At 39.2% G+C, this 12,881-nt stretch overlaps 1 protein-coding gene across 12 annotated transcripts in view; it reads right to left on the bottom strand.

Moving 5' to 3' along the window:
* Positions 1-12,881, bottom strand: part of SULF2 (sulfatase 2) — a 115,570-nt gene that overhangs the window by 52,341 nt on the left and 50,348 nt on the right. For 2 of the 12 annotated variants that reach the window (XR_011729069.1, XM_071759955.1), the window contains exons 1-3: positions 11,331-11,519; positions 6,848-7,031; positions 4,936-5,183 (exon numbers count right to left, since the gene is read on the bottom strand). Coding sequence is in view for 3 of the 12 variants with exons in the window: in XM_071759955.1 (XP_071616056.1) it covers positions 4,936-5,110 (175 nt within the window). In the remaining 9 variants the exon portion in view is untranslated. The other 10 variants (XR_011729070.1, XR_011729071.1, XR_011729072.1 and 7 more) reach the window with 9 other exon arrangements.

The following is a 12,881-nucleotide window of genomic DNA, read 5'->3' as shown; positions in this document are numbered from 1 at the left end:
GAGGGTTGTAATTGCAGAATTGCTGAAGCTGGAAGGGACACCTGGAAATTTAGTCCAACCACCTGCTCAAACTAAGTCTGCTAGAGTTGTTCTCCAGGTAGAATACTCTTCTCCCCAGTGTGAGGTATTAGCAGCTATCAATTTCTGCAACTTCCACTGAACCAAAGACCAAGTAATGCTCTCATAATGATTTCTATAGCCTGCCCCCAGAGTTCTATTGACACACTCATTCCTGTCATGAAAACACTGTTGCCTAAATTCTCTAAGTTTCCATAGGCTTGGCTCTGCAGAAATATGCTTGCAGATGGCTACTTGGGACAGATAACAGCATGTAGTTTATAATGATCATCTAAAAATCAACAATTAAGTTTAACTAGTAGGAACTTGGATATATTGAGATAACAGGTAAGACATAAAATTGCCTTCCTGTAAAAAACTTACTGAAAATCACACTGCTGCATGCAAATGGCTTTTCTGTTTCCTATTTAATATAAGGGTCTAGACAAAGACTGGATCACTACCACAGACATTCTGTTAGCTAAATCTGAATCTATATCAGAGTTCTTCCCACATGCAGAAACGGGAAGAATCCGAAAAAAACCCCCACATTTACTTTCCCTCATCTATTGGTGCCTAATGGTTAAAACTGCATTAGAGTGAGGTATGTTTGATCTAGGAAGAATTTCCATTTTCCAAAGAACTTCTTTTGGTACCTATCAGCAACATGACCTTGCAAAGGAAAACAAACCTTTCCATCATCAATCTTCACTTCTTCTGAGCAGGATAAGTCAATAGGCAACATGGACATGAAGCTATGGATTCATGCTGGAGTAGGGTTGGGGCTAACCAAGATGAGTTGGATTAATAATTTAGCTTTAATCAATACATCCTAAAACCATTTGTCACAAACTGTACATTGTTGCTGCCAATAATGGGTGTAGATTTCTTCTAAGCTCCTTAGGTAGGGATTTTATTATGAACTTGAAACAATGTGTTGATTTAATACAGGGCATATTGACATAATCAGGAGTCAAAACCAACAGGGTAAATGGTCATAAGCCACGCACAAAATTTGACTTTCTGGCACAATGTTTGTTCATTGTGCAGTTCAGGGCACATCTCAGTCACATCACTTTGCGACAAAAACCAAGGAAGGTTACTGCACTTCCCCTCTAGAACTTGCTAAACTTCACATATCAAAAAGAAGTTTCTGAAGAAAGCAACACGTTTTGTTTCTGTAACTGTGGGATACGTGCTAGTGCTCAAAGACACTAAAAACACAGTTAACAATTATAGCAGTCAATTATACATTATGTGAGCCTGAAAACCGTGAATTCTTCCTCTCTGTTGTGTTATGAGCTATCCCAAGCATAAATAGGCAGAAGAATGTTTTGTCATCTCAATATTAAAATACAATTTAACAATCCCTTTAAATGACAGAGGCATATGTGCATAAATAACAGTACATGTTAAGACTCCCCTTGGGGACTGTAACCTCCTTTAATAAAAGTGCTGTAATGACAAGGCTCTATATATCATCAGTCTTTCATACAAAAACACATGATCTAATCTGTTTCCTCAGCTTGAGAACTAATACAGAGTGACAGATCAGTGGAAGGTAAAAATCCAGCATACTCTGGTACAATCTTAAATAGGCCAGCTTTAAATATTTTAAACAGCATTAAGTCAGCCAACCAAAATTTATTTTCTTCAGTTTGCCTCCAATATAAACATAGAATTGGGAGGAAAACGTTGAAACTGATCTTTCTGTGGCACAAGATTAGAAGATTAGTTATGTGTTTATCACCAACTGGAACATCACCAAATCACCTTTTGAGTGGAAAAACCTCCTGGGGTTTCATTAGGGCAGTCATGCTTTGAAGTGTCAATATTTAATTCAGAAAATGTTCTGTTACCTATCTAAAGCCACTGATAAATTAGAATGATTTAGTAGTTAGGTGAGAAGTTTCTAAGCTATTTTAAAAATGCCAATTGGAATATTAAAGTGAAAATATTAAGGTTTAATCAATTCAATGCATTCAAGCTGGTCACTGAACAGTGAAGCAAAACCTAGGCTGAAATTCCACTTAAAATTGGTGTGATACCCATAACTTTGCTAGTGTGCCTTCACAGTTCATGTTGGGGATAAGGTTGATATTCTGACTAATATTAATGGAGAAAAATATACCAGTTGTTTATTAAATAATATTGACTTTCTCATTGGTCGTGTTTTGTTGTCAGAGGTTATAATTTACATGAGGCTTAGGGAGCTCCAGATGCTGAAGAACTTGTTTGAAGACTCAAGTGACATAGTCTACTCTGAAGCACAATTTAAGAAGTGATATCCATATGCAGATGAGGTAACTGAACCCCATGTTAATTAACTGTTCCCTAAAACATTCTGGTTTTGTCCTGTTTGAAGATCCTTTCAACATCTTCGCTTTATTTTTTCCCCTCTCATATTTGATTTTAGCAAAGCTCTAAGGTCCTGATCTCCATGTGTGATAATTAAAAAAATTATCTTCCATGCCACTTTTGTAGTTTTTTAAAAGGAAAATACAGAACCATAAAATCATGTCTCATTCAGATTTCTCTGACACAGATAAAATATCTTCTAAATAATCGCCTCTTTCTCCAACTGTAACATAACAAAATAAGCTGGTGTGTTAAACCACAGCAATATGGTAGGCAAACCTAATTAAACTGGAGATGCTGAGTTCATCACACCGGGGATATCAGCATTATACCAACTTGGACTTCAATGGCTCTAATGGGGAAAAAGAAGGTTTTATTTCTAATTAATTCTTTCTCCTCATTATATTTCTCCTCTTTATACTCTGCTTGTCAGTACAAGTCTTTTGATTAGACAGTCAACTGAGTGTGGATGTTTCAGTAGTTCCTGGTGTTCTCATTTGTCTTCTCCCATTTGTATCCATTACAATTTACACTTGTTCTCCTTTGACCTGGAGATTCTGCATTCTTTTCATGAGCCCCTCATCACTTCTTCCCATTTTTCAATACAGTCTGAGGTCTGGCTTCCCAAGTAAAATTGAGATTAAGATCAGGACAAAAGAAAAAAAAAAAAAAAAAAAAAAAGAAAGAAAAAATATTGGTACTACTTTCCTGAAGGACATTCACTTTCTGGTAAACTGTACCTGCTACTGAGACATTGTTAAGTCTATCTTAAACTAAATAAAAGGAAAGGCTGTTAAGAGCACTTGTGACCCTGTTGTCTTTCCTTTTACCTTAAAAGTAGACACAAAAGAACAATGAAAGCTTTAACACCATCAGTTGCAGAATATTCTTAGAAACAGATGAAATCTTAGTTATGCACAGCTTTCTCTGCTACACTTTCATAGCTTCCAAGTTTTCCTTAGCTTTTGTTTGTAATTCACATCTTGTTTTCATCTTTCTTAGATGCATTAACCACAATCTCCACAAATAGCAATTTTGATTAAGTTGGACAGCTCACCAGACAATAGACAAAAATAAAAATTAATTCAAATAAATATTAGGTCTCACAAAGCCGTTAGTGCTAAATGCCGAATATCAAATCTCAGCTTCATCAAATGGATTTTCCTTAGTTAGATCCTAATTTGTGTGGACATATGCCTATTATGCTTGAAATTGGAAAGCATCAGAGTATTGGAGAAGAGAAATATACTGCCCAAAGGACTAAGACAATTGCATCAGAAACAAGCAGGCTAGCATAAACCAGAAGATTATAAATTTTTAAGGACCACCTTCTGAGGGTGCAAGATAATGTACTTAAGTTCTTTTGGATATACATTATTGAAACTGTGTTATTTGAGATCCAAATAACCATTTACAAAAAAAAGTTATGATAAAAAATTTTCTGATCCTACTAATATGAATAACATTTGTGTTTGGTGGAGTTACTGTCATAAGCTCTCACCACCTCTGAGAAGAATGTGGCATCTATGATACTACAGACATGCAGTAATACTGATTAAAAGGAAGCATCAGTCAGAATACTGCCATGTTGCTGTGATTAATTTCTCCACTACATGAGCAAGTGTATAATTAACATAAGTTGATGAACTTTACTATTGTGTTCTGTTTCATCTGCAAGGCCTGTTTTCCATTTTTTCCCATCCATACTAGAAATTCGATGCAAGAACAGTCAAAAAAAACCCCACCAGATCACACATACATGAGCTTTCATCTTTCTGATTATCCAGGCTTTATACTCATGTAAAACATATTTCTAATGCAAAATTATTAACGTAAAATGTTCTCCTAACTAGATTCAACACTTGGTAAATATAAGCTTGTTCAGGTAACAGAACAAAACCCAAACTGTCAGTTAATTCATTGTTCCAAATCATTAGGCAAAATTTGTATTTAATCTTCATCTCCTTTCTTCAACAATTAGCAGTGTTGAACAACAGTAGAACCTTTTCATACTAAGTGACTTCGGTCAGTAATTAACTATACATATAAATGGACAATACAAAGAGTAGTATGACTATGTCAGGTAACATTTAAGTAATTAACATTAAAAATGTATATGTAATTAATGTCTGCAATTACACAACAAAATTTGAGTAATCACATAGTGCAATTGTCAGTCACGAATTTAAATCTACTGTTTTGGCACGTACCTTCCCAGGTAATACCAGCAATTGCCAGAAGCATAGTTTAGGTGTCAATCTAGATTAAGAGAGATAGGCATCTCAATCTCATCTTTCCACCGAAACAGGAAGTTTGATATTTTTAGACTAACTTCTGCTTTCCTTGAATTGCATGCAGACAGAATGTATTTTCTAAACAAAGGTAGGTTTAAACTTTTGCTACTTTGTCTTATAATTTTTCACAAGGAAAAAAGAAAATATTTTGAATGCAATAATTTAGCTTCAAGGAAAAGCAGTGCCATACTTTTTATCTAAAATTCTCTTTATGTTGGGCTCTTACCAAGTTCCACATCCTGATCATCAGTAAGAACAAGGATGATGTTCGGGCGGATGTTTCTCCGGTCTCTTTGAAATCTTCCCTTCAGACGCTGATTTAACAGGAAAGCTGAACCTCCATCCAACAGTGATAAAACAGTCATCATGAATAATCCAAGGACAATACTGTGCTGTGCCATATTGTGCTGATTTAGTGTTCTCTCAGAACAAGGTAGGTTAATGGCTTCTATTTTGTTTTTGTTTGCAAGTCTCCTATAAGGGAAAGGGAAATAAGCATTGATACCTCAGCCTCCCTGCTCCCAAAGAACAGCAAGGTTCTGTCCAAAGAAGCAAAAAAAATTTAATTAACTCCTAAGAAAAAAATAAAACAACAACAAGGCAACTGAATGTTTTTCTAGTGCCACCTAGAAGCAGAAACTTGAAAAATTCATAGTTCACAAGCTGTTACCAACACAGGCAATGTTGGTTCCACTCTATGCTCAGATTTGGCAGCAAGTTCAAAGATTCAGCAGGGTATCAAATTCTTATTTTTGCTTTCATATATATAAAAAGCAATCTTCTTCCTTAAGGTTCTGGAAAATTTGGAGATGACATTTTTGTTTACTGCATAAAAAACATAGGTGTTGAAGAAAAAACCCTCACGTCTATCCATATTTTTAAACCAGACTGCAATAAAATTCACTCACTTAACAACACATTTGTACATTTGTAGAGGATCCTCAGACAGAAGACTTGATATACATGGATTTATCTTACAAATTTCATTAGAGATCAGAGCTGCCAAGATCTTGGAAATATGGTATGATAGTGTTTGAAGTCTACTACAGCTTTGATGTCAGGGTGATATCCCTTCAGCATTTCTGTTGGTTTCCAAGTAGGTTTTTTTTGAAATATCATTATTATTAATGAGCACATTTGAAGGCCCATTACTGCAACGGGTTGGGAATGGATGCACCAAGATTTTTTGCACTGCCAATGACTTCTCTCCATCATAAATACAGTGCCCTAAAACTGACTTGTTCGAAAAGCAGAGCACATCTAGCTGGCACTGCTCCTGCTAATGAGACAGTAAATGTTCTTAGATAATCCAACATGAAAATTCAAAAAAATGAGTAAGTGTGCTGAAGAATTTGTGAAATCATAATTTTGCTCAACTGTCTTTTGGTATAAAGGGATTGTCTCATGCTTTCAGAAGTTAAAATAACAGTATGAAACTGTATTGAAAATATCAAGTACTAATTATTTCATCAGATCAGTGATCAATGAGTCAGTTTTTGATGAATTCCCTACTTGCTGCCTGCCTTTTCCTGGAATAGTGCCAACAATCTCTTGTAATGCAGTGAAAAAAATCAATTAAAAATGACACAATAGAGACTATCTATCTGCTTTTTGTAAAGCCCAGAAATGCCTGAGTAGAGAGAAACTACCACAGTGTGTTTTACCTAAAGAAATACGTTGGCTATTCTGTTCCTAAAGCCACTTGGGAAAACAGTTTTTCCTCCAGCATATTATTTCATAGCTACAATGTTACTTCATCTTCCACCATTTGTTCTTTCAGATAAACTCCAGTTAAGAAAATTCTCCTGCAATAGCAAAACCACTGGTCTGAAAAATTATACTCAGTTTCTCTGCTTATTAGGAAATACATACTGAATTCTCATACAAATCAACAGATATGTAGCTATAATATGATGCAATATTTATTAAGGCTGGTTTCCAAAGATGTACACTAATAAGGTTTTGAGGAAAAGAAAAATTCTTACTCCTTACTAGTCTCCCCTGTGAGTTTCACAGGCCGGTGAAATTAACTTTTTTCATAGAAACAAAAAAATTATTTCAATATCCTACTGCTTGTTACAATGGGTAGAGAAAATGAAAAGTCCAACTTCCTAAGTTTACAGAGACAGTTTTAGTACCTCTGCTGCTGCTGCTCAGATATTTGCTGTGCTATACCCGAAGGAATATCGACAAGTTCTATCGATTTTCATTCCTTTTCATTCAATCCCATCTGCAGCAGTAGAGTTGAGAAGAATCATACCAGTGTCAACATGTTGCTACTGTCCAGAGTAGTCAAAAGCAGCCTGAAAGGCAAACCTGGATCTGTTTCAAAAGAGGAGACAAGAAAAAAGAAATTAGTTTAGCAGGTACATATTCCTGGATACCAGCTTTATAGGGGAGAAGGCAGAGGAATGGTTTCTGCTCTTCAAAAATGAGTCCATATGTACTTCTGTTTAAAAACAAACAAAACTGACAACGCAGATGTTTTCACTAAACACAAACATTTTTATGGAAGTCTAGAAGTTAATGCAGTTTTTTTTCTGCTCTACACGAGGCAATAGCTTCTCAAAATGAAAGATAACATTTGCTGACTTTTCTTGCAACGTGTAAGAGGCTGTTCTTTCTTGTTGTATCTGCTCATAACTACATTCAATGAAAAGTATCCTGCATATAAGTTTTCCTTCCACTTCTTCCACTTCTTTTAAAAAAAATTAATGGAAGTGACCTCATGACCTCACTGCCTCTCTTCCCTCAGCCTGTCTTTTGCTCAGTTTATTGCTCCTCTCACTCATTCTACTGTATCTAAAAATAGAAGCTGTCCCCAGCTAAAAGAGCTGCTTATCTATCTATAAAATACTTACCACATTTGGGGATGTACACAAACTGCTATTCCACAGATATTTTATCCACGCTTGTATATTTATGGTGAAAAGAATTAGTTATCTCTAAGAGGATACTGTGGGTGGAGGAGGGAATTTCTAGCCAAGTACCACAGGCATCTTCTACCAAACCTGTTATCTCTTTCTCAACACCCTCCTTGATTAAGATTTTTCAGCTATTCTGATGTGTTGTGTCCCTATTATTATCAGGGTAAGTAGTGCTGGGAACCAACTCAAAAGTATGTAATTATGTGCAAAACTCATACCAATAAGTAGGTAAGAAAATTAAAGCAATTTTAGAAAATAACCTATTTCTTGAAATGTGTATTCATGAAAGACAGACATGCCACAACTGACAGCATATATGCAGTAAAATCAAAAAAACAGCTTTAAATAGTTCTCAGAATAGCAACAGCATTCTGAGTGCCTTACATGGATTGCCAGTGGTCAAATACAGATTTATTTTTTTAACCCCTGGTCTTGGGTGAACTTCAGGGAAGAAATATGACATGAAGTCTCTATTAACAGTTCTTTCCCCATTTCTGTCAACAAGTTTAATCTGCAACTCGTAGATAAAGCCAGAATAGCTCCACAACAGTGCCCCAGTCTGCCTTCACTTTTAATATAGCACCCTCTCCAATGATGCATTTTGATCTGAGTGGTACAGATGGCCCACTGGCTTATGTGCCTCTGCAGGCCATCCTCCAATATTAAAGATGCTTAGTCTGTAGTGGCTCTCATGAGAATTAGGTATGTCTCTTATTTTCTCCCAGATTACACATATGAACTTGACAAGTCTAGTCACTCCTATGTTATATTTAGAAATTTATGAAATGTTCTTCAGCTGGGGTGTGTAGCTGAGCTTTATTAAGCCTATGAAACCTCCTAGCAGGCTGCTGGTCTTATTTTCTACAGTTTACAGTTGAGTTTAACAAGTCCCTGACTCCCTTCATAGCCTGAATTAGATACAGCTGCCTCTTCTTGTTCTTAACTCCTGCTAGTATGGGGAATGAGAATACAGCCAAACTTAGTTCTCCAGTGTGTCAAGACAGAACATTACACTAAGTCACATTATAAATGCTGAAGAGATGATGCCAGGCTTCAGTATAGTTATTCTCTTTACAAAAGAACAGAGCCAAGTTCTGTTCCCAAGTAGTATTTTCAACAAGGAAGGACTTTTTAACACTGCCCTCAGTAATTAATGTCAGTTCTACTGCAGCACAGACAGGATGCATAAGGATGACCAGTGTCAGTTCTACCTCCCAGATGGTATTTTTAATGTTATTGATTAGCATTGCTTCTCACAGATGTGCCAGGCACAGTGCGCAAAGCTAGTAAGTGACACACAGGCACTGGCGCTCCCAACCTTGCAGACACAAGTCCTGCCCCACATGTAGTGAAGTGCAACTCTACTTAAGTAAAATAAACTCTTCCAATATAATCAAGAGTAGTATTTGGCTCTTCCTGTGAAAAAAAGGCACAAGCATGTAATAAATTAATTCCTGCATCTAATACATATGTTAATCCTGCTTTAAGCCTACTTCCAGAAAGCTGTTTCTAGTTATACTTATGTTAACTAATTTTTTTAAAAATAAGCATACTGCAAACCACTAAACACAAAATTGGTATGGCAGGTTCAACTCACCCAGCAGCTACCCCAGAACAGGGTAAAACCACGTAAGCCAGAACTGCTCAATAAGGCAAAACTGTCTGGGGAAAAGCAATGCACACCTGCTCTAAATAGTCTGGAGCCAATACCAGGTGTATTATTTAAGCAGACCTAGGTGTGCCATTTGTCCAATGTTTAAATTCATTGAAATACATGGTGCTGGATCCATTTCCTAGCAACCAACCCAATTAAAGCCACTTTGCCAGTTAAATGGATTCAGCAGTGCTGCTGTTCTTTTAACTCTTGAGTCACTCCTATGTATCCAGGTTAGGTTATGATAACTCCTTTTTCACTGAAGCTGTCAACCATAATTTGAAAACATTATATTTTATTTGTTGGAGATAAACACATTTTCAAATGTGGGCTGGGTAGGACCTTGTTTGCAGTGAATAAGATTCCCAGGGGAAGGCTGGTAACAGCATTACTCCTGTAATCTAACAACATGACGTATTTTCTTATAGTTTTGTACTTTCCAATTTTTTTCCCCCAGTCAAAAATTTAAGAGAAAATACAAAATCAAAGTCCCAGTGTTATATTGGACTGGACTGTCAAAGATTATAGTTGTGTTGATTTACCTACACACACTATGGTTAAACTATCTTTATTTGCAAGCATCTACCATTTCCTCAGAAGTCAGGAACAGAGCTTCCACACTTAATAGAGCACTGAATTACTATTCAGATGCATTCTTCTGACTCGCTTTGCTTATGCTAGTGAACTCTACACCAAACCTAAATATTTATCACATATAAAATTACTTGCACTACAGAACGTCTTCCCTATTCTGTACCTTAATTTAAAAAACAACAAACAAAAAAACCCCATCCTGACTTATAAAGTAGTTATAATTTTCCCTAGGACTTGATATTTTCAACAGTGTTTTAAACAGCACAATATACTTTCCATGAATCTGTGCTATTCTCTCTGTCGACTGTTTGGATCAGATCTTCCCAGCAATACACACAGAACTATTTAGTCCTCATATAGGTTAAATTGCTATTGAGATCTCCCAAATTCACAATAATAAACACACTTTTCTGCATCACATGCAGTGATAATCCAGCAACAAAGATACTTGCAGATATTAAGAATTTTTTCCCTGTTATTAATTATAAATATGTGAAGATAATAAAGATACAATCTTTGCCTTTAAGGATAATTACATTAACTTGCATTAAGTAATGACCGTAGACTTTTCCTTCTGAAAATACCAAAAAGGAACGCATGCAAGCGCTCGAGACAGAAAAAGTAGGCGAGACCAGTTAACCATTACATAGATACGTTCTATCAAGGAAGAAGAATCTTTTTGAGGCCACATACAGAAAACATAATCATGCTATATGCATGTGCGTATACATACGCATACACATATAGGCAGTCGGATACGTGTATTACCCGGATGAGCACGGTTATGTTAAACGGGAAGCTAAGTGCTATGGCATCAACTGGGTTTGGAAACTCTTTTCCGCACAGCCCCAGCAAGGCGCGGCCACCCCAGCGACCAAGGGGACACATCCCGGGCCAGGGGGGGCTACACACACGGCCCTCCCGGCAACCACCGCCGCCGGGACTATGCCGCCTCCTCCGGGTTTAGCAGCTACGGGGTTGGCACCGAGCGCCCACCCGGCGGTGCCAGGGCCGAAGGGCGGTGTCGCTCCGGGGAGCTCCGGCCGCATCAGACGGGCTGACCAGGGGCAGCGGGCGCGCAGCCATCGCCACGGCAGGACCGCACCGCCTCTCCTCCAGCACCCACCCACCCAACTCGCTGGCCGCTGCCTGCTCTCTGAGCCCCAAGCCCCTTTTCTCGGAACACCTCACTCAACTTCCAGCCCCGCCCGTTACCTATGCAGCAGGAGCGCGGCCAGACCTGCTGCTGCCTGCTGCGCTAGACCCTCCGCCCAGGATGCCCGCTATGGCAGCCCGGCTCGGCCTCCGGGAGTCCCCGATGCGAGGGCACCACCGCCCAGCAGCTCCCAGGCTCCGCGCCGACCCTGGCTGGCGAGCGGCGGGGAGGGCTCCAGGCAGACAGCCCTTGCAGCAGCAGCGCGGGCAGCGCAGCCGCCGCACACTCACCCGCGGAGCTGCGCTCAGCGGTGCCTTGCCGGAGCTCCCACAGCCCGCCCGCGGAGCCCGACGGGGGAGAGAAGCGCATCCTCCGGCCACGGCAGCGGGGAAAGCCTGTTTCCCGAACAAGCGTTGAGAGGAAGCGCTCGGGCGGGTGCTGCCCCCGCCTCTTCTTCCTCCTCTCCCTTCTTCTCCTTTTCCCGTTTAAAAAGTTCATTTACCTCGAGGATCCTCCTCCCTGGATTGACGCAATGCCCCGGCGGCGCACAGAGAGGAAACCTGTTCCACCAGCCCCCGGCTCGTTCAGAGTCCAGCGGCAGCCGCGGGGCTCTTCCCCCCCCGCACCCCAGCGCCAACCCGGGAAGGCACAGCGGCAGCAACCCCCTTCCAAGGGGAAGGCGCCGACGCTGAGCTTGGGCTGGGTGCACAAAGCCTTTATAAGCAAAGGGGATGATCCCAGTGAGGGGTGGGGAGAGTGAATTAATTGCCCCTCATATTTTATTCTCTTCTTGTCTCTTTGCCGAGCTCAGACAGGCTCTTCAGTGCTGATCTCCCCTCAGAGCTGCTGGTGGCATGCCCAAACGGGGATGAGGTCTGCCTGGGGCCCTGCCCCCAGACACCTGTGGCGAGAGCCTTACGACTTCTTCATGTGCCGGGAACACAGCCCCGGTCACCTTGTGGGGAAACTAATTAAGCTCTTTGGGATAGGGACTGTTTACAGCTGGTGCTATCTACCCTATTTGTTCCAAGTTTCATTTTAATCCTGGAACTTAGTGTTTGTGTAAATATTTAAATATGTAATGTCTTCAGTGGATCCTTTAAGGACCTCTAAAAGATCTTTCAGATACACCAGTACATTAATATGTTAAAAAACCCAACATTTTCTTCTAGCATTCCCATGCTGAGAGTGCCACACCTGCACCACAGGTGATCTCAGAACTTCCTCACACTTATTACTAAATTTACTACATAATTATACATACAGGTGGGCAGATTATGAATCCCACCTTATCTATTAGGCTTTTATTTTGAATTTTAAAAATATACATAAGAAAACATCTAAAAATGAAAAGCACTTTAAGCCATTATTTTTATCATGAGATGATGCTACAGGAAAAATGGTTTATTTGGTTGAAAGTGGACAGGACATAGTTCTCTTGTGGAAGAAGAGCAATCAGTGGAAGAGGAAGAAAGATTAGAAAAAGAAGATTCTATCATTTCCCTACTCAAGACAAAATATACACCTTTCATAGCTGCAGAAACCAGTGAAGAAATATGATTGTTCCTGAAAATGCTTTGATAAAATGACTAGCTGTAGTTTTAAGGAAAAATGCCAGTGCAAATGAAACACAAAGATATAGAGCTCTAGAAGTAAATATTTTGAAAAGCAACACAAGATTGAAACTTCTGTTCCACCTATAATTTATCTGGATTTTTGCTTTAAAACAAGCATAGCCTCCAGTGACCTAATTTGTAGTTTTCTGGAGAGGGATGAGCACCTTGAACTTTCTCATTGTTGGCTGCATTCTTGACTAAACCAAGTTGACCCTAAATCAGCAA

Source organism: Heliangelus exortis, chromosome 16 (assembly GCF_036169615.1).
Source record: "Heliangelus exortis chromosome 16, bHelExo1.hap1, whole genome shotgun sequence".
In the NCBI taxonomy this organism is placed as follows: Eukaryota; Metazoa; Chordata; class Aves; order Apodiformes; family Trochilidae; genus Heliangelus; species Heliangelus exortis.
The sequence above is the reverse complement of the archived record's forward strand: the minus strand, read 5'-3'. Positions and strand labels throughout refer to the sequence as shown.